This window comes from Podarcis cretensis (assembly GCF_951804945.1).
Source record: "Podarcis cretensis genome assembly, chromosome: 7".
In the NCBI taxonomy this organism is placed as follows: Eukaryota; Metazoa; Chordata; class Lepidosauria; order Squamata; family Lacertidae; genus Podarcis; species Podarcis cretensis.
In genome coordinates, this window is record NC_137176.1 from 55,232,730 (window position 1) to 55,252,230 (window position 19,501).

The following is a 19,501-nucleotide window of genomic DNA, read 5'->3' on the forward strand; positions in this document are numbered from 1 at the left end:
TCCTAGAAATGTGCAAGCCTACTCACCACGACAAGGTGATGATCCAGCAAGTGAGTGTTTTAGTATCATCATTATGCTGTCTAGGTCCTTGGTACGTATTAGTTTTCCTGCATGGTTGTTACCTCCAGCTATGTGAGGAAAACTGCAGAAATGCTATTGAGTTATATTTCACTATGCTCAGTGCTATTTTTCCAGAAAAAGAGGTGCCTGAACTCACTATGAATACCTCCCTCATTCTCTTAGAATGGCAAGGGCTGACAGGGCTAGTGACAAAAAACAGCCGCCCCCTGGTTCCATGCCTGAAAACAGCACAGCAGGGCATGGGTAAAAATAGCAGAATAGCATGGAGTCGCATTCACGTGCAGAGTTGCAATAAATCACACAACATCAGAAGTTCTTCAGTAATAGTTTTACTGAGGCTTAAGAGCGTACAGTGCTTATTGGGTCTTCCACTGGGGGAGGGGGTTGGAGGAACCCTCTGGGGCAGATTCTGGGGCACCTGGTGGGGAGAAGAAGTCCTATTGCCTGAGCAGAACTTTGTGCAGCATTACATAAAATGCATAGGTTTTTTGCGGTCTCAACAAGTTACGGAGAGGGAAAGCTGAGTGGTGAACATAATGCACAAAAGACTATATAATGAACCCTATCTCTGGTCGTATAGAATGAGCAAGTCAGTAGGCAGAATACAATTTAGAACTGAAAGAGAGGGAAACCAAAAGGAAAACAATATTCTGCTTTTATACTTCCAGGTGTAGAGTTAACTACTTTGGACAGTAGTGTACACTTGACATTAGCTACCATCCATATCTATCCCATTCCTTCTTATGAAATACTGTGTGTTGATTTTTTCCCCCATAAACCAGCTTCAAATCAACCCCGACTGAAAGAAACAAATATCCAACTGTGTTTTAAGTTGACAGTGTGGAAACAGGCTAAGACGGGGTCCTCAAACTACATCTGCGGGCCGGATCCGGCCTGCCAGGGTCCTAAACCCGGCTCTCCCGGGGTCGGGAGGGGATTGCGGAGGAGAGAGGTGCCCCACACGCCCTGGACCCCATGCGCCCCATCTCCCACTTGTAGCCTCCTTGCCCGCCTGTGAGCGTGCCGCCGGGGCATCCCGGGCCTCTCCCTGTCCATCCGCCCGTCTCCCCGCCCCGGAGGCCGGCAGTGCGTAGTCACCGGCTGCCCCTGCCTGCCTGCCTGCCTCGGCCTCCACCGCCCCCCCCACTGCACTGAGATGGCTGCAGCCACTGGCAAGGACAGGGCTGACACGAGGGCCTTGCTCGTGCTGCAGCGTGATGCGCCACCTTCCGGGGTGCCCGCCTCACCTCCCCAGGGCCTGGTGCCAGCTCTGATCCCCTGATCTGGTGTGCCTTCAGGGCTGCAACATGGAGTTTGTGATGCACCAGGCAACGGTGGTGATCAGGCGCAACTCGTCGCCGGGCACTATGAACGTCAACATGGGCCACTACAGCCCCCGCAGTGAGTCGGGAGTCATGGGGACAGGTGACACTCGAGCAGGCCGCGCTGTGGGGATCGGGTGTAGGGAGACATGTGGGCAGGCTGGCGTGTGGGGATTTCGGGTTGGAGGACAGGAGTGCAAGCTGGGAGGGGTGGCGGTTAGGGAGACACGCAGGCAAGTTGGGTCGTGAGGATGGGGCTTAAGGAGACATGGGTGCGGGCTGGGTTGTGGGGATCTGGTTTAGGGAAGCACATGCATAGGCTGGGTCATGTGGAAGGGGGTTAGGGAGACGTGTATAAGCTGGGTTGTGGGGATGGGTGTGTGCAGGCAGACACATGTATAGGCTGGGTTGTGGGGATGGGGTCATGGAAGGCCTGCATGTAGGCTGGGCCATGGGGGTGAGGGTGATCCATGTGTAGGCTGGGTTGTAGGGATGAGAATTAGCGATATTGACCACCTCATTAACCAAAAGCAGGCACTTACTTCCCATTGAAATACTTTATGTTGATTAAAATCATTATTCATCTTAAATATTGTATTTCCCCCCTGTTTTTTGTGCACTACAAATAAAATATGTGCAGTGTGGATAGGGACATATTTTTTTCAAACTATAGTCCAGCCCCCAACAGTGTCTGAGGGACAGTGAACCAGCCTGAGGACCCCTGGGCTAAGATGTTCATACAACTAATTTTTACACATGCACACAGACAAGACAGCATTTCTCTCTCTCTCTCTCTGCTGAACCATGCACAGGAACTGACATTTGCAAAACTAAGCAAGGATTGTTTGTTGAGATTGCAGGGGGTTGACTAGACGACCCTTTGGGCCCCTTCCAACTCTACATTTTATGATTCTATGAACAAAACCTTTTACTTACATTCCTGGTAAACCTAAATTGCCTTGACTTTGGTCACCTCTCTCTGAGAGCAGCAGAAGTCTTGTCTGGTGCACTTTTTTGTAGGCTAATTTCCACCAGTATGGAGACACGTCCCTTTATGTGGAGGTTTAAAGAGACTGTGATGGGTGTGCCATCTGTATGAAGAAACCAAGCATTGTGAAAAAGAGAGAAGGCTTGGGGAGGCTGCTTCTGGGAAGTTGTGGCCATTTGTAATCAAACATAAAATATGGAGTCACACCTACAAGAACATTCATAATGCACAATAACATACTGCGTCACACGAAACCAGTTCTTGACTACGGAATAAAGATAGGAATTGTACTCACAACACTCTGTCTGCGATTCAGTCATAGACTCATTAAGAGCAAATATCCATGGCTTGTAAAAGCCAAACAGAACCAGAAAACATAAAAAGTGCATGTATCTTATCTTCACTAGTCACTTCATGAATCACTTGAAGAAGAGTTAAAGCCCATTAAAAGCCATTAAAACCACTTAAAAGCTACTAAAATGCAGATAAAAACCACAGGCAGATTAAAAAAACCTGGTATTGTATATACCCCCTGGTGGCCAGGGTGAGAACTTCAAAACATGAGATCCCTGTGAAAAGGGATTTATTCATTTTTTGCACATTTATTTAATATTAAAACATGGGGAGTAAAAGGCAAATAGAACCGAAAAACAAAAAACCATAGGTTTCTGATCTTCCCTAAATTTTTGCACATTTATTTAATATTAAAACAAGTAATAATGATACATTACAAACAAAATCAAAAGTTGCACTACAACATTGTCCACTGCCATAATACCGCAGAACAATTACTCCAATTCTCAATCTCCCATCACTGGCAAGGAATCTCTCTCTCTCTCTCTCTGCTCAATTTAACAATAAGTTTGAGAATTCACTTTCCCAAAGGGAGAGAAGCAACACATGGCTCTTAAAAATAAAAAATAAAAATATTTATGATTTCCAGGTTTATACACTTCAATAATTTTACAGTCATTCTGGATTCTGGTAGGTAGCTGTGTTGGTCTGATGCAGTAGGCCCCCTTCTCTGCTTCCAGGTGTCCTGCCATGGCCCCCATTGAGTGAGGGAACGCCCTGCTGCCACAGCAACCAACCCCTCCTCCAGTACCGGGTGTCACCTGCAGCCACCGCTCTGGGCCCCAGAGCAACGCCAAGCGGCTCAGCCCCAGAAGTGACTGCCACGGCATCCCCTCACGGGAGGATGCTGGAGCCGCTGATAAAGTAAGAGTTCTTCAGTGAGGAGAACGCACCCAATTGTCAGGGGCTGCTTGTGCCAGTCCTGAAGAAGGTGACGTAGGGGCGCTGGGTGTATGGGGGGAGAGGGATCCAGAAATGCTGGCCTGGGGGCGGGAGGAGAGAAGCCGACTGGCTCCTCAGAGAGAGAACTTTTGCCTTCCTTTCCTCCTCCCCCCCCCACTTGAACTCTCTCTTCACGCACCCCTCGTGCTGCTCCCTCCAATGCCAATGGGTAGATCACTGCCAGTTTTTTTATTGTTGGTAGTAGATTGCAGCCTGGTCTATTGCTTTCATTTCATGGATCAGTGGCCTCGTTAGCTAGTAAGATTCGTGTTAAATTGCTATTTTAGGGGTTGTTTTTAATTGTCTGGAACGGATTAATCCATTTTGCATTACCTTTTCTGGGAAACCACGCCTTGGTTTTGGAACGCTTTGGTTTTGGAACAGACTTCCGAAACGGATTAAGTTTGAGAACCAAGGTACCACTGTATGTTTATTTGGTTTTAATTACATAATTATTAAATTTTCCTATTACAGAACTATGGTTTGTTTTATATGGACTAGTTAGCTTTGTCATCCTTATCAAATCATTCTGAAAGAGCTCTTAATACATTTCCTGGCATTTTTTGGTGTTTATCCCGAAGATTTTCAAGTGCAGTCTTGGTCTGTTGAAAGAACAAAAACAAAGGAATACATTATGTTATAGCTAAAGGAATAGCAAAAAAGCTAAAGGAGTCAGAGCCAGTAGCATTAAAAATCCCAGACAGGTGCACCAATGACCATGCCATAAGTACCTACAGGGTTTCATCCTTGGGAACCAAACTTGGCTTTAGTAATATATTTTTGATTTATGCTTCAACTCTTAAAGCAACATCAACATACCCTCCAAAGTTTCTCAGATGAAAATAAGCATGTCAATAATAATAACAATAATAATTTTATACTTTATACCCCACCCATCAGACTCAGTTGCCCCAGCCACTCTGGGTGGCTTACAACATATATAAAAACATTAAACGTTTAAAAAAACCTCTGTATACAGGGCTGCTTTGAGATGTCTTCTAAAGGTTGTATAGTTGCTTAACTCCTTCGCTCAGGAGTCACATACCTCAATACCCTCCAACATTTCTCAAATGAAAATAGGAACATCTTAAGGAAAAGCGGGACATTCCAGGATTAAATCAGAAATCCTACCAGGATGGCATCTGTAAATCCGAGACTGTCCCTGGAGAACAGGAATACTTGGAGGGGTTTTAGCAGTCTTCTGGGAGAAATTGAGAATATAAGACTGTTGATGAGGCCAAAGGCCTCTATAGCCCACCGTCCTGTTTCTCGCAATGTCCATCTAAAGGAGTACTTAAATCATACCAACTTCTACAAAAAAATGGAAAGGTTTTGCTCAAGTGGCTATAAATACCAAAGTGTGCATACACAATTAAGTACTGTCCATAAATATTGTACATTTGAACACTTCCAAAAGCATATATTTTATTGAACAAAATATGACACTATATGACACTATGAAACAGAGAGAAGACATGGGTTGATTTCCACTAAAATATTTTAATCAATAATCATTTAATATAACTAAGATCCCCATTGTAATATGAAGTATTAGCATATGATATTCAGTGGAAAAACAAAATTCAAAATTCAAGCCTGTTCCTAAACAATACAATTGGCACCCTATCTCTCTCATATTCCCTTTCAGTCTTCTTCCACTTATTTTGCTTTCTTGTTTCTTTAAAGATGTAAGGAAATATTTATGTAAGGGGAAACAATGCTCCTCTCAGTGAGGGTCAAATTACCCCATGGTATCACATAATCTTGGTCAGATGCCTCCATCAGCAATCTAAGCCACCCTATTCTATGCCCCCTGGAGCTTCCTGATAAGGCCCGAGGGCAGCTCCACATAAAACACATTACAGGAGCGCAGACTATATTTCTGGGAACCTGGCCCTACAGTTGGTCTATTTTATGATCCATCAAGAGGACCAAAGCTGATTCAGTTCTAAATTTAGGTCTGAACCTAGATTTTAATGGATCTAGATTACCAGTTTCACCCAGAAACACCTGCAGCTGCTCCACAACCACCCTCTCCACCTACTATAGTTGTTGTTCTCTGTTAGGTCTAGAGAGGGCTTCTTGAGGAGTCAACACACTGCTGCCTCTTTAAGGGCAGCATCCAGCACTACACAATGCAAAGACCCATTTACCTTACCTCTGGAGCACTCATTCATCCCATCCCAGCTAGCTTTCATAAGCCAGGATGCCTTATTAAATATAGCCCATATTTTTCCAACAATACAATATTACCTTAAGCTGCCATTGCTTCTTCCAGAGAATTCTTATTATTGCTTCTTCCAGAGAATTTTTATTATTTTTCCAACACAAATATACAATTTTATCAAAATTTCCACAAATTTGGTTCTTTTTGGACTTCCTTCAGCTTCTCTGGCAATCATCCATATTTACCTCTCAATTACGCATTTCTCTGTTTATATTGCCATTAAACTTCCCTCCCACTCCTGTTTCTTTTTAAAAATATATCTCAACTTTCACAGTGCTTCTTGAAACCCCGCCAGTCTTGTTTGCACATCACATATTCTTTTCAGATATTCAAAAAATTTCCCCCAGTCCTCGATGAACTTTTGGTCTCGAAGATATCTAATTTTTCCGGTTAGTCTGTCCAGTTCTGAATAGTCAGTCAGCTTCAGTCTCCATTCTTCTATTGTCGGTATTTCCTCTTGTTTCCATTTCTGGGCCAGTAGAGTTCTTGCTGCTGTTACTGCATATTGAAAAGGTTTACAGTCTTTTCTTCTTATTTCATTCCCTGTAATTCCTAAAAGAAAGGTCTCTGGTTTCTTTACAAATGTATATTTTAACATCTTTTTCATTTCATTATAGATCATCTCCCAGAAGCCCTTCACTTTCTTACACTCCCACCACATGTGATAAAACGTACCTTCTTTTTCTTTACATTTCCAACACTTATTACACGTCTTATACATTTTTGCTAACTTTACCGGTGTAATATACCATCTGTAAAACATTTTCATAACATTTTCTTTAAGTTCCGTACAAGCAGTAAATCTTAAATTCTCTTTCCACAGTCTTTCCCAATCCTCAAACTGAATATTATAACCGAAATCTCTGGCCCATTGTATCATTACCGATTTAACTTCTTCATCTTTGGTATTCCATTCCAACAATATTTTATACATTTTTGACAAAATTTTACAATTATTATTTGTCACGTCTGTCTGGAACTTTGAATCTTTTTCTGCATAACCACTTTCTTTAATGTCTTTTTTAAACATTTCATTAACCTGAAAATAGTGCAACCAATCATATACATATTCTTTGACTTGTTCATATGGCTTTAATTTCCATTTTCCTCCTTCTTTGGTTATCAATTCACCATAAGTAATCCAATTACCTCTCATATTTATTTTCTTTACACTCATAACCTCTAATGGAGACAACCAGTGTGGAACTTTTGGTTCTAATAGATTTTTATACTTATCCCATATTTCAATTAATGAACTCCAGAATATGTGGTTCCCAAAGCCTTTATGGATTTTCTTCTTTTCACACCATAGATACGCGTGCCATCCAAATCTGTTATCAAATCCTTCTAAGTCTAATAACGCTTTATTCTCTAATTTTATCCATTCTCTCAACCAGCAAAGACATGCTGCTTCATAGTACACTTTCAAGTCTGGCAGGGCGAAGCCTCCTCTTTCCTTTACATCTGTTAATAACTTAAATTTAATTCTCAGCTTCTTGCCCTGCCAGATATACCTTGAAAGCACTCTTTGCCACTCTCTGAAAATTGCTACCCCCTTTAATATGGGGATAGTTTGAAATAAAAATAACATCTTTGGAAGGACACTCATTTTTATCGTAGATATTCTACCCCAAAAAGATAATTTCATTCTTCCCCACACCTCTAGATCTTTCTTTATTCCATTCCAGACCGGTATATAGTTGTTCTGAAACAAGTCAATATTTTTGGGAGTTAACCAGATTCCTAAATATTTGACCTTTTTCACCACCTCTATCTCTGTTCTTTGTTGCATTATTTCTATTATACTTTGCTCCATATTTTTTGTAATTATTTTGGTTTCCTTCTTGTTTAATCTGAACCCTGCCACACTTCCAAATTTCTCAATCTCATCCAAGACTTCTTTTACACTTTCTAATGGTTCTTCAATCGTAATTACCAGATCATCTGCAAAGGCTTTTACTTTATATTCATTCTGACCAACTGTTACCCCTTTTATTGGTTCATTTTGTCTCATTGACCTCAGGAAAACCTCTAGGACCATTATAAATAGTAATGGCGAGAGTGGACATCCCTGTCTAGTTCCTTTTGTTATTTTTATGTCTTCTGTAGTCACTAGACATCCCTGTCTAGTTCCTTTTGTTATTTTTATGTCTTCTGTAGTCACATTATTTACAATTAGCTTTGCTTTCTGCTCTGTATAAATTGCCTTTATCCCATTAAATAACTCAGTCCCCACATCCTTAAACTCTAAATTCTTCAACATAAAGTCCCAAGCAATATTATCAAAGGCCTTTTCTGCATCAACAAACATTAATATGGCTTGTTTCTCATTCCTAGCAGTCAGATATTCCAAAATATTAATTACATTTCTTATATTATATTTCATCTGCCTGCCTGGAAGGAAACCTGCTTGATCTTCATGAATAATTTCTTTCAATATTTTTTTCAGTCTATTCGCTAAAATCCCTGCAAATATTTTATAGTCTGTATTGAGCAGTGAAATAGGCCTATAATTTTTCACCTGTGTTAAATCTGAGTCTTGTTTAGGGATCAATGTAATGAATGCTTCTTTCCATGTTTCTGGGATGTCTCTTTCCTTTAAAATATTGTTCATAACTTCTTTCAATGGTTGCATTAAAACCTCTCTCATTTCTTTATAGTAGCCTGCTGTAAATCCATCTGGTCCTGGGGCTTTCCCTCTTTTCAGTTCCTTTATAGCTTCTTTTATCTCCTCATTTCCTATTGGGGCATTCAGCTGGTCTTTCTTTTCTGTCGGGATCTTTTGCACCTTTTTTTCTTTCAAAAATCGTTCTATTTTCCTCATGTTGTTTCTTTCTTTGTTTCTATATAAATGTCTGTAAAAATCCAAGAACCATTTTCTGATTCTCTTCGGGTTATCAATCTCTTCTCCGTTTACAGTGATTTTATTGATCATATTTTGCTCCTTTCTCTTTTCAATTTGCCACGCAAGCCATTTGCCAGATTTATTCGCAAATTCAAAATTTTTTTGTCTTAGTCTTTTGATGTTCAGTACTATTTCTTTATTTATAATCATTGCAAATTGTGTTTGCAAAGTCTTGATCTCCTGTTTTATTTTTGAGTTATTTGGTTTTTTGATAAGTTTTTGTTCATTATCCATTATCTGCTTTAAAATTTCTTTTTTCCCTTTTTCTCTATGCTTATTCTTCAGTGAATTCTGTTGAATAAAAAAACCTCTCAACACTGCCTTGCTTGCGTCCCAAACTATACTCATCTTCGTACCTTTGTTACTGTTCTCCACAAAGTACTCAGTTAGTTTCTTTTGTGCTTTTTCTATAATTTTTTGATCATCTAAGAGGCAATCATTAATTCTCCATCTGAAAGTTCTTTCCTCAAATCCTTTCAGTTCCATTTTTATTGGATTGTGGTCTGAGATTATTCTTGGTTGAATCTCAATTTGTAGAATTCTTGGGGTCAATTTGTTCAAAACCCATATTTGATCTATTCTTGACATTGACTGATTGGGTTCAGAGAAATAAGTGAACTGTTTGTCCAATGGGTGTCTGAGTCTCCAAATATATATCAAGTTATGGTTTTTGACCATTGAAAAAAAGTCTTAGGTAATTTTCCTTCTTTGCTTGTTCCGTCTCAGTCTATCCATCTCCAATGAAACCACCGCATTCATATCTCCCATTACTATAATTTTCTGATCCATATATTCAATTAGTTTTTCTTCTAGCATTTTGTAAAAATCAGTCTTATTTCCATTAGGTGCATAGATCCCGACAATTATCAAACTTTCACCCTGCCATTTGATCTGTACTGCTATAATTCTTCCTTCTTCATCTTTGAAGATTTGTTGTGCTTCAATTTTACTTTGGATGTATAAAACTACCCCTCTTTTTTTCTCTTTATCTGATGATATAAATTTGTTTCCTAATCTTTTGTTAATCAAAATTTTCCTGTGTTTCTTTGCGACATGTGTCTCTTGTAAACATATAATGTCCAGTTTTTTCTAAGAATTGTTTGACTTTATTCCATTTTTTTCTCATTCATCCCATTAATGTTCCAATTCCATAGTTTTAGTGCCATGTTGATTTCCAATTAAATAAATTTTATTTATTTTTTAACTCTTTTATAATTTATCCGTTTCTTCTTCTTCCTTTTCTTCTTCGTCTTCTGTCTTTTTCCCATTCTCCTCTTTTTCTTCCCCCGATTCTGATTCATCCTTGGCACCTGCTCCTTTGACTTCTTCGGCTTCCTCTTCTTCTGCTTTTAGTTCCTTATACCTTCTAAGAAATTTTCCTGTTTCTTCTGGACTTGTCAATCTGTGCTTTTTAGTTTTGTAGAAAAATGAAATTCCCTCCAGAAATTCACACCTGAATTCAATATTGTTCTTCTTAAGTACCTGCACCAATGGTTTATATGGGTCTCTTCGTTTCAATAGTCTTATTGGTATATCTTTAAAAATGATTATGTAACTTCCATCTATATATAAGCTTTTCTCTCTCTTCTTCTGTAATATCAGATTTCTCATTTCTCTGTCCTTGAAAGTAATTAAGCAGTCTCCTGGAAGTTTTCTTGTTTTGGATGTTCTTACTCTCATTCTAAATGCATTTTGTACTGTTTTAGCTACCTCTTCTAATGGTAACTCCATCCATTGGGCTAATTCCGTTATCAATCTTTCTTTGATATTTTCATTCTGTATTTCCAGAACGGCTCTCAGCCTCAGATTAATTTCCCTCTGTCTCAGTTCATTCATAGCAATCGAATCTTTAATTTCTTCTTGAGATTTGTTTAGTTCCACCATCTCCACTCTAATCCTCTCTTCCTCTCGCTTCACTTCCTTTATTTCTTGTATCGTCCTCTTAAAGCCCTCCTCCAGTGATTGAGTTCTCTTAGATACCTCTTTTATTTGCCCTTTCAGTTCATTAACTGTCTCATCAATTTTTTTTATCCATTTTCCCAATTTTATTGTCCACTGATTCTAATTTTGATTCTAGATTCTTTTCACTTTGTTTTATTTCAGCAAACATCCTCAAAATTTCTGCTTTAAACTCTGCTTCTTGTTTAGACCCTTTCCTCTCTGCTGGTGTCCCCCCCATCTGCTCCCTTCTTTTGCTGGTGTGACATTTTTCAGATTTTATATTTAACCAACTTGTTATAAAATATAAAATATAATCAAATTAATAACCTAAATAAAACAGAAACAATCTTCTTGCCACCAATTAGGCTATTCCACCAGATGATTAGTTCGGGTATAGACCAAGCAGAATAATGTAAGATGATATTAATCTTCTTGCCACCAATTAGGCTATCTCCAAATAGGTTTTTGCAAATTAATCCACAACTGTCTTCAAGGAAGTGTAGCTAGAAGTCAAATTAAATCCGCCCAAGGAAAAAGGAGTTCCAAAAGAGAGAAAATATCTTAGTCCAAAATTATATCCAATTGTCAACTCTTTCCACAATTTATCTAGGTGTCCAATATCCGGAGGTAAAGTTCGTAAATGCAGAAAAAAAGTTACTGATTTCTATAACTGAAGAGGCACTTGTCACTTTCAGATGTTACGTCTCTCCCCCCCAAAAAAAAGGAAAACTTGAAAAACAAAATGTAATGTCTCATTCCCACCACTAGGGTTGTATGTAATTTACCACTTTAAAAGTTCCAATTGAATTGAATAGGTTTTAAGCTGTTTTAATGAGTTTTAATTGGTTTTAACTCTTCTTAAAGTGATTCATTAAGTGACTAGGGAAGATCAGAAACCTGTGTTTTTTTGTTTTTTGGTTCTATTTGCCTTTTACTTCCCATGGATATTTGTTGAGTGGGATCAATTCCAATCTGTTACCTCCGAGGATGTGGACAGGCTGCTTGGACGAGTGAAACCAACCACCTGTCTCCTGGATCCTTGCCCATCCTGGCTTATAAAAGCTAGCTGGGAAGGACTGAGCGATGGGCTTCGTGGGCTGGTGAATGCTTCCCTCCGTGAGGGAGACTTCCCAGACCCGCTGAAAGAGGCGGTTATTAAACCGCTTCTTAAAAAACCATCTTTAGATGCGGCCACGATGGCCAACTATCGCCCACTCTCAAATCTTCCATTCTTGGGCAAGATGATTGAGCGAGCGGTTGCTGAACAACTCCAGGCACGCCTGGAAGAAGTGGACCATTTGGATCCCTTCCAGTCGGGATTCAGGCCTCATCATGGGACTGAAACTGCCATGGTCGCACTGGTTGATGATCTCCGGCGGGCTAGGGACAAAGGTGAGAGCTGTTTCCTAGTTCTGCTGGATCTCTCAGCGGCGTTCGATACCATCGACCATAACATCCTTCTGGACCGTCTTGAGGGGCTGCGAGCTGGGGGCACTGTCATACAGTGGTTCCGCTCCTTCCTCCTGGGCCGTGTTCAGAAAGTGGTGGTGGGGGATGAGTGTTCAGACCCCTGGGCTCTCACTTGTGGGGTGCCTCAGGGTTCTGTCCTCTCCCCCATGCTTTTCAACATTTACATGCAGCCGCTGGGAGAGATCATCAGGAGGTTTGGGCTGGGTGCTCATCAGTATGCAGATGATACCCAGCTCTACCTCTCTTTTAAATCAGAACCAGTGAAGGCGGTGAAGGTCCTGTGTGAGTGTCTGGAGGCGGTTGGAGGATGGATGGTGGCTAACAGATTGAGGTTGAATCCTGACAAGACAGAAGTACTGTTTTGGGGGGACAGGAGACGGGCAGGTGTGGAGGATTCCCTGGTACTGAATGGGGTAACTGTGCCCCTGAAGGACCAGGTGCGCAGCCTGGGAGTCATTTTGGACTCACAGCTGTCCATGGAGGCACAGGTCAAACCTGTGTCCAGGGCAGCTGTTTACCAGCTCCATCTGGTATGTAGGCTGAGACCCTATCTGCCTGCGGACTGTCTCGCCAGAGTGATGCATGCTCTGGTTATCTCCCACTTGGACTACTGCAATGCACTCTACGTGGGGCTACCTTTGAAGGTGACTCAGAAACCAACTAATCCAGAATGCGGCAGCTAGACTGGTGACTGGGGGTGGCCGCCGAGACCATATAACACTGGTCTTGAAAGACCTACATTGGCTCCCAGTACGTTTCCGAGCACAATTCAAAGTGCTGGTGTTGACCTTTAAAGCCCTAAACGGCCTCGGTCCAGTATACCTGAAGGAGCGTCTCCACCCCCATCGTTCTGCCCGGACGCTGAGGTCCAGTGCCGTGGGCCTTCTGGCGGTTCCCTCATTGCGAGAAGCAAAGCTACAGGGAACCAGGCAGAGGGCCTATTCGGTAGTGGCGTCCGCCCTGTGGAACGCCCTTCCAGCAGATGTCAAAGCGATAAACAACTACCTGACATTCAGAAGACATCTTAAGGCATTTTTGGTTTCTATGGAAGCCACCCAGAGTGGCTGGGGAGGCCCAGCCAGACGAGCGGGGTATAAATAATAAATTGTTGTTGTTGTTGTTGTTGCTTTTAATGTCTCTGTGATCCTTTGATATCAAAGCATGTCAACCTGGAACTTTTTTGCTCCTGATCAAGCAATGCATACTGCAGGGGCAACTCGTGAAGAAGCTTTTTGACAAGCTGCCTGCAGTAAAATCGGCATGGCAGGATTTAATTTCAGTGATCAAACAGATGGTATTGGAGATCTCAGAAAATGCCTGGAGCACAAGTGACTGGCCCAGTTTATTGGAGTAGGCTTGATTACTGAGGGTGATTACTTGAGATTCAGTATTCTAACCCAGTAGCGTTAATGAAATCCTCATTTGCTGTAGAATTAAAGAGTCACATGCCAATGAAAGAGCTTTCACTTATGCACTAGGATTCAATATTGCAACAGAACATGTTGTTAAGGTTATGTATTACACAACCTACATATTGTACCTGACTGGGCTTACCAGGAATGTAAGTAAAATGTAGGCTTACCAGGAATGTAAGTAAAAACTTTTGTTCATAGAATCCTAAAGTGAAGAGTTCGGAGAGGACCCAGGGGTCGTCTAGTTAACCCCTTGCAATGCAGGAATCTCCACAAACAATCCCTGCTTACTTTTGCAAATGTGCTAGTACTTGTGTTATTTGTCAGTTTCTGTGATAGCATCTCTCCCTTTGTGCGTACTTGTGCATACATGCAAAAAAACCATGTATGATCTTTTTTTAAAAAAAGAATAATTGCATTTTCAAAAACAGGAACAGAGAGCATGTTTAAGAGACATATTGTAATGGCAACCACATGTTTAAGGTCCCATTTGGCCTTTTTATATCTGGGTTTCTAACCTTGCCCTAGTGAGGGGGGGTGTCAGTTCGTTCTCTCTCTCTCTCTCCAGTAAAAAACTGGAGGAGAAAACAGTCTAAAATTGAGAGTATATGGCTATGGGGAAACGTGGAGGATGATGGGAATCCAGACTCCATTGCTGAATTCACTCACTCATGGAATTAACAACCTGGCAAAAAGTCCTTTTTGGAAATAAAAATGGATAACTAGCAGAAAATGCCTTTTACAAATATAAAAGAATTGTCATTGTTTTAATGCAGCTGATTTATACTCTTTCAGGTGTAACATTATTTCATGTTTCAATTAAACACCCACCCTCCCATTACACACTTTGATTCTGACTCTAGCAGTGTAAGTCCAAAAAGGGGGGCATTCTGGGAGTCTTGCAGGATAGGGCAAGAAAGGACTTGCACCTCTTCGAAAACTTCTGCATAGACAGGAGGTGCTGAGCTTCTGAGCTAGCAATCCTTCCAAATAAGTCATATACAATACAGTACAATTCTCTGTATGTTTATTTGGTTTTAATTACATAATTATTAAATTTTCCAATTACAGAACTATGGTTTGTTTTATATGGACTAGTTAGCTTTGTCATCCTTATCAAATCGTTCTGAAAGAGCTCTTAATATATTTCCTGGCATTTTTTGGTGTCTATCCCGAAGATTTTCAAGTGCGGTCTTGGTCTGTTGAAAAAACAAAAACAAAGGAATACATTATGTTATAGCTAAAGGAATAGGAAAAAGCTAAAGGAGTCAGACCCAGCAGCATTAAAAAAAATCCCATTTTTTCCAGCTAAAGAAGCACAATATGTAATTTCTTTCTGGGATCAGAAGTAAGGGCAGATAAGGATTTTTAGCTCATTGTGGGAGGAAACCATCTCTCCAGATCCTAAGAAATATGCAACTGGCTCCCCAGCAAAGGAGAGGGAGGAAATTACTGTCTCCTTGCATATTGAACCTTGAGCATGAACCCAGAATGCTCACCCAGACCCTGCTCTGCAGTGTTCAGCCAAAATGCATGTACCAGGCCTAAGAGGAACTACGCGAGTCCTACTAGGCATACTGCCTTGGCAGGTCCCTAAAGGGCACCCTTAACACAATAATGGCTCAGTAAAGCTGATCTTTCTCTCCACAACTTTCTCATCTGTACAGATTTAACGCGGTAGGAGCAAACAAACCACACCACTGTCAAATGACAATGACTGCATCCTAACAATGTGAAATAAAAGGAAGGAACCACAGGACAACCAAGGATTCAACCCCCACACACCCGCAAAAATAAATTACTTCTCCGCCCCTTCAAACAAGCAACCAAAAGCCGGAACTAGATGTGGGGAGGGAGAGGGTGAAGCAAGAATGAAAGCAGAAAGTTCTTGGGTGAGACGAGAGCAACCATGAATATTAAGGGTCTGGAAAGGAAACCTTATGAGCAACAGTGAAAGAAGCTGGGTATTTTCAGCCTGAAAAAGAGGGGACTGAGAAGAGTTATGACAGCCATTTCAAATATCTTAAGGGTTGTCACATGGAAGATGGAGTAAGCTTATTTTCTCCTGCTCTGCAGAGTAGGATGCAAACGAATGCCTTATAATCATCATTATCATCATCATTTTTAAAATTTATACTCCACCCATCTGACAGGGTTTCTATAGCCACTCTTCAAGTTGCAAGTAAGGAAATTCCAACTCAACATATCAAGCTTTCTGACAGTGAGAGCTGTTTTGACAGTTCAACAGTCCCTCCTGAGAGGTTGTGAAGGTGTTTAATAATAATAATAACAATAATAATAATTTATTTGTATCCTGCCATCCCTGGCCAAAGCTGGGCTCAGAGCGGCTCACATCATATAAGACAATATGCATAAAACCAAGCGATCAATAAATTAAGATACATCCCGCATTTAATTCAAACAAATTAAAATTAAAACTGCACAAGTGGAAATCTTCAGGGTAGATTTGAAAGCGGTTACCAACTGCTTCCACTGATATTATAAGCACCTTTGAGTGGGCTGGGAACCTCCTTCATGCTTTTTTCCCCAAAGATCATTATTGAAACTTAACATATACACATAATAACCAAAATTCCCGATGATTCCCTCACATAAAATATAATATCTAAATTACAACAGCTGCATAATTATACAATTAATTATAAAAACCCACCACCCACCCTCTACTTCCCTCCACAGCAATTCCACTTCTTTATATTTCTTTCTACTTTTTTTCCCTTGCATTGTATAATAAATTTTTTTTGTTAAATTCTGATTTTTCCTTCTTTCTTTATTGGTTTTGTTATTGCTTACATTTTTTATTCTAAGCCTATTAGCATGTCATTTTTAGAACAATATTTTGACATATAATCTTCAAAATACTTCCACTCCATTCTTAACTTTTGATTTGAATGATATCTTATAACTGAAGTTGATTTTGCCAATTCTATATACTCACTTAATTTACAAATCCACTCTTCCTTTGTTGGTGTGTCCTGAGATTTCCATTTAGTGGCAATCACTAACCTGGCAGCTGTTGTTGCATAGAATTTTTTATTTTTTCATATGTGGTATGTCTTTGCCTACCACTCCTAACAGATAAGCTTCAGGATTTTTTTATCAAGGGTTTTTTAAGCATTTTCTAAAGTTCCTCATGTATTATTCCCCAAAACTTCTTTATTTTCTTGCAACCCCACCTCATATGAATTATCGTTCCAGGTTCTTTGTTACATTTCCAATAAAGGTTGGATTTTAATTATAAATTTTGGCGAGTTTAACTGGTGTTAAATACCACCTGTAAAACATTTAAACAAAATTTTCCTTTATCGTAAAGCAAGTGGTAAAGCGGATATTCTCATGCCAGAGTTTCTCCCATTGTTCTAAATATACAGTGTGACCGATATCTTTTGCCCATTTGACCATTGTTTCTTTTACCTCTTCATCCGTCAAATCATAGTAAAATAATAATGTGTACATTTTCGATAATAATTTCCTATTATTTTGTAATATAATGGTGCTAAATAGCAATTGTTCTTTGGCGAAACCTTTTTTTTGATCTGCCTTAAACACACTTTTAAATTGTATATATTGCCAATTATCCATCCCATATTGTTTTAATTCTTCATATGTTTTTAATTTTAACTTTCCTTGGTCTTCCTCCAGTATTTGTCTATATGTTGCCCAGTTTGGATTCATATTGAGTTTTTTAACTGCATGGGCTTCTAATGGAGAGATCCATATAGGAACTTGTTGTTCTAATAGCGGTTTATATTTATTCCAAACTTTCAACAATGAATTTCTGAGTATATGATTTTTGAAGCCATTATGTACCTTAACCTTCTTGTACGCTAGGTAGGCATGCCATCCATACCTATTGTCAAAACCTTCTAGATTTAAAATACTAGTGTTTTTGAGTATAATCCATTTTTTTAGCCACGCCAGACATTCTGCTTCATAGTATAATTTTAAATTCGGTAATGCCAGTCCTCCTCTCTCCCTTTTATCTGTTAATAGTTTATACTTTATGCGTGGTTTTTCGGTTTGCCATATGAATTTTGTTAGATATTTTCTCCATTCATCAAAACAATTTTCTTTAATTATTATTGGTATTGTTTGGAACAAATATATCATTTTGGGTAAAACATTCATCTTAATTATAGATATTCTCCCCATTAATGTCAGCTTTAATCTACTCCAGGTTTCTAGATCTCTTCTAATTTCCTTCCAGGCTTTTTCATAATTGTTTCCAAATAGATTAATATTTTTCATCGTCATTTCTATACCTAAATGTTTTGCTTTTGTTTTGTAACAATTTCCAAACCTAATTTCTTCTGTAATTTGTTCTTTTCTAATTCCTGTATGTTTTTTACCATAAGTTTTGTTTTTGACATATTTACCTTGAAGCCTGCTACTTTCCCGAACTCATTCATTATCCTCAATGCTTTCATTAAACTGCTTTCTGACTCCTCGGTTGTTAATATAATATCGTCCGCAAAAGCTTTAATTTTGAAAACATCCTTGCCTAATGTAATTCCCTTTATCTCTTTTTCTTTATTTTTCATGCTTGTTCTTATACAAGGAGAAAATGAGTCAGACGGAACCCTGACCAAAGGCCTGGCAGAACAGCTCCGTCTTGCAGGCCCTGCAGAAAGATGTCAAATCCCGCAGGGCCCTAGTCATTTGTAAGAGAGCATTCCACCAGGCCGGGGCCATGGCCAAAAAGGCCCTGGCTCTGGTCAAGGCCAGTCTGATCTCCCTGGGGCCCAGAATCTTTAGGATGTTGCTATTTGCAGACCACAAGGTCCTCCGTGGGGCATACCAAGAGAGGCGGTCCCATAGGTACAAGGTTAAGCAGAGGCTGGATGGCCATCTGTCATGGATGCTTTAGTTAATATTCCTTCATTGCAGAGGAGTAGACTAGATGACCCTTGGGTCCCTTTCAACTCTAAGATTCTATGATTCTATATCTAAAAATGTGTTGGGGATTCAAAGTTGATAGCTCAGAGGGCATTTAATTAGTCTCAACAAGTTAAGCAGAGGAAAAGCTGAGTGATCAATATAATGCACAAAAATATATATTATAAAGCCTAGCTCTGGGTCATACAGAATGAGAAGCCAGTATGCAGAATACAATTTAGAACTGAGAAAGTGAAAAAACAATAGGAAAGATTATTCTGTTTTATATTTCCTGGTACTTACTTTTTCAGCCAGCTCTGTGGCAGTTATATTTGGATCATATGGGATGGGTTCTCCAATATATGTCCTCAATTTCACTGGAAACCCTCCATATACAGGAAGGAGTAAACATCGAGTTTTCTCATATACCCATCTTGCCAACCCTGTGTATGAAAGGGAAAAGATTCTGAAAGAATGTGACCCCATATCAAATGGATGAGACAAAGAAGCTTTGAATTGGCCAACAAACTCGGCAGGATGTTAACCTGGTTAATAAAGAAAAGGGAAAAAGATAAAATTATAGGTAAAATAATAGATCAAGGGGAAGAGATAGTAGACCCAGAAAAAACAAAACAGTGCTTTGTAAATTATTATAAAAAACTGTACAAATCAGAAGATAAAGATGAGAATAAAATAAATGATTATCTACAACAAAACAAATTACTGGTAATAGTAGAAGAGGAACATAGATATTTAAATTCAACTATCAAAATAGAAGAAATACTACAAGTAATAAACAAACAAACAAAAGTTGGGGAATCTCTGGGCCAAGATTGAATTTCAATTAGTTACAATTAAAAAAAACTTTAGAAGAGGCCATACTTCCAACCCTGAAAAAGATTATGAGCAATATATTAGAGAATGGGAAGATACCAGAGTCATGGAAAGAAGCCTTAAAAACCT

At 39.6% G+C, this 19,501-nt stretch overlaps 1 protein-coding gene across 5 annotated transcripts in view; it reads right to left on the reverse strand.

Moving 5' to 3' along the window:
• Positions 1–4,085: 4,085 nt before the first annotated feature.
• LOC307219863 (DGAT1/2-independent enzyme synthesizing storage lipids-like) overlaps positions 4,086–19,501 on the reverse strand; it is a 53,964-nt gene continuing 38,548 nt past the window's right edge. For 4 of the 5 annotated variants that reach the window (XM_079983380.1, XM_079983383.1, XM_079983378.1 and 1 more), the window contains 2 exons: positions 18,842–18,981; positions 14,653–14,841 (listed from right to left, as the gene is read on the reverse strand). In XM_079983380.1, coding sequence (XP_079839506.1) covers positions 14,737–14,841; positions 18,842–18,981 — 245 coding nt within the window. In that variant the 3' untranslated portion in view covers positions 14,653–14,736. Of the gene's footprint in view, positions 4,290–14,652; positions 14,842–18,841; positions 18,982–19,501 lie in introns of those variants that run through there. The other variant, XM_079983382.1, reaches the window with a different exon arrangement.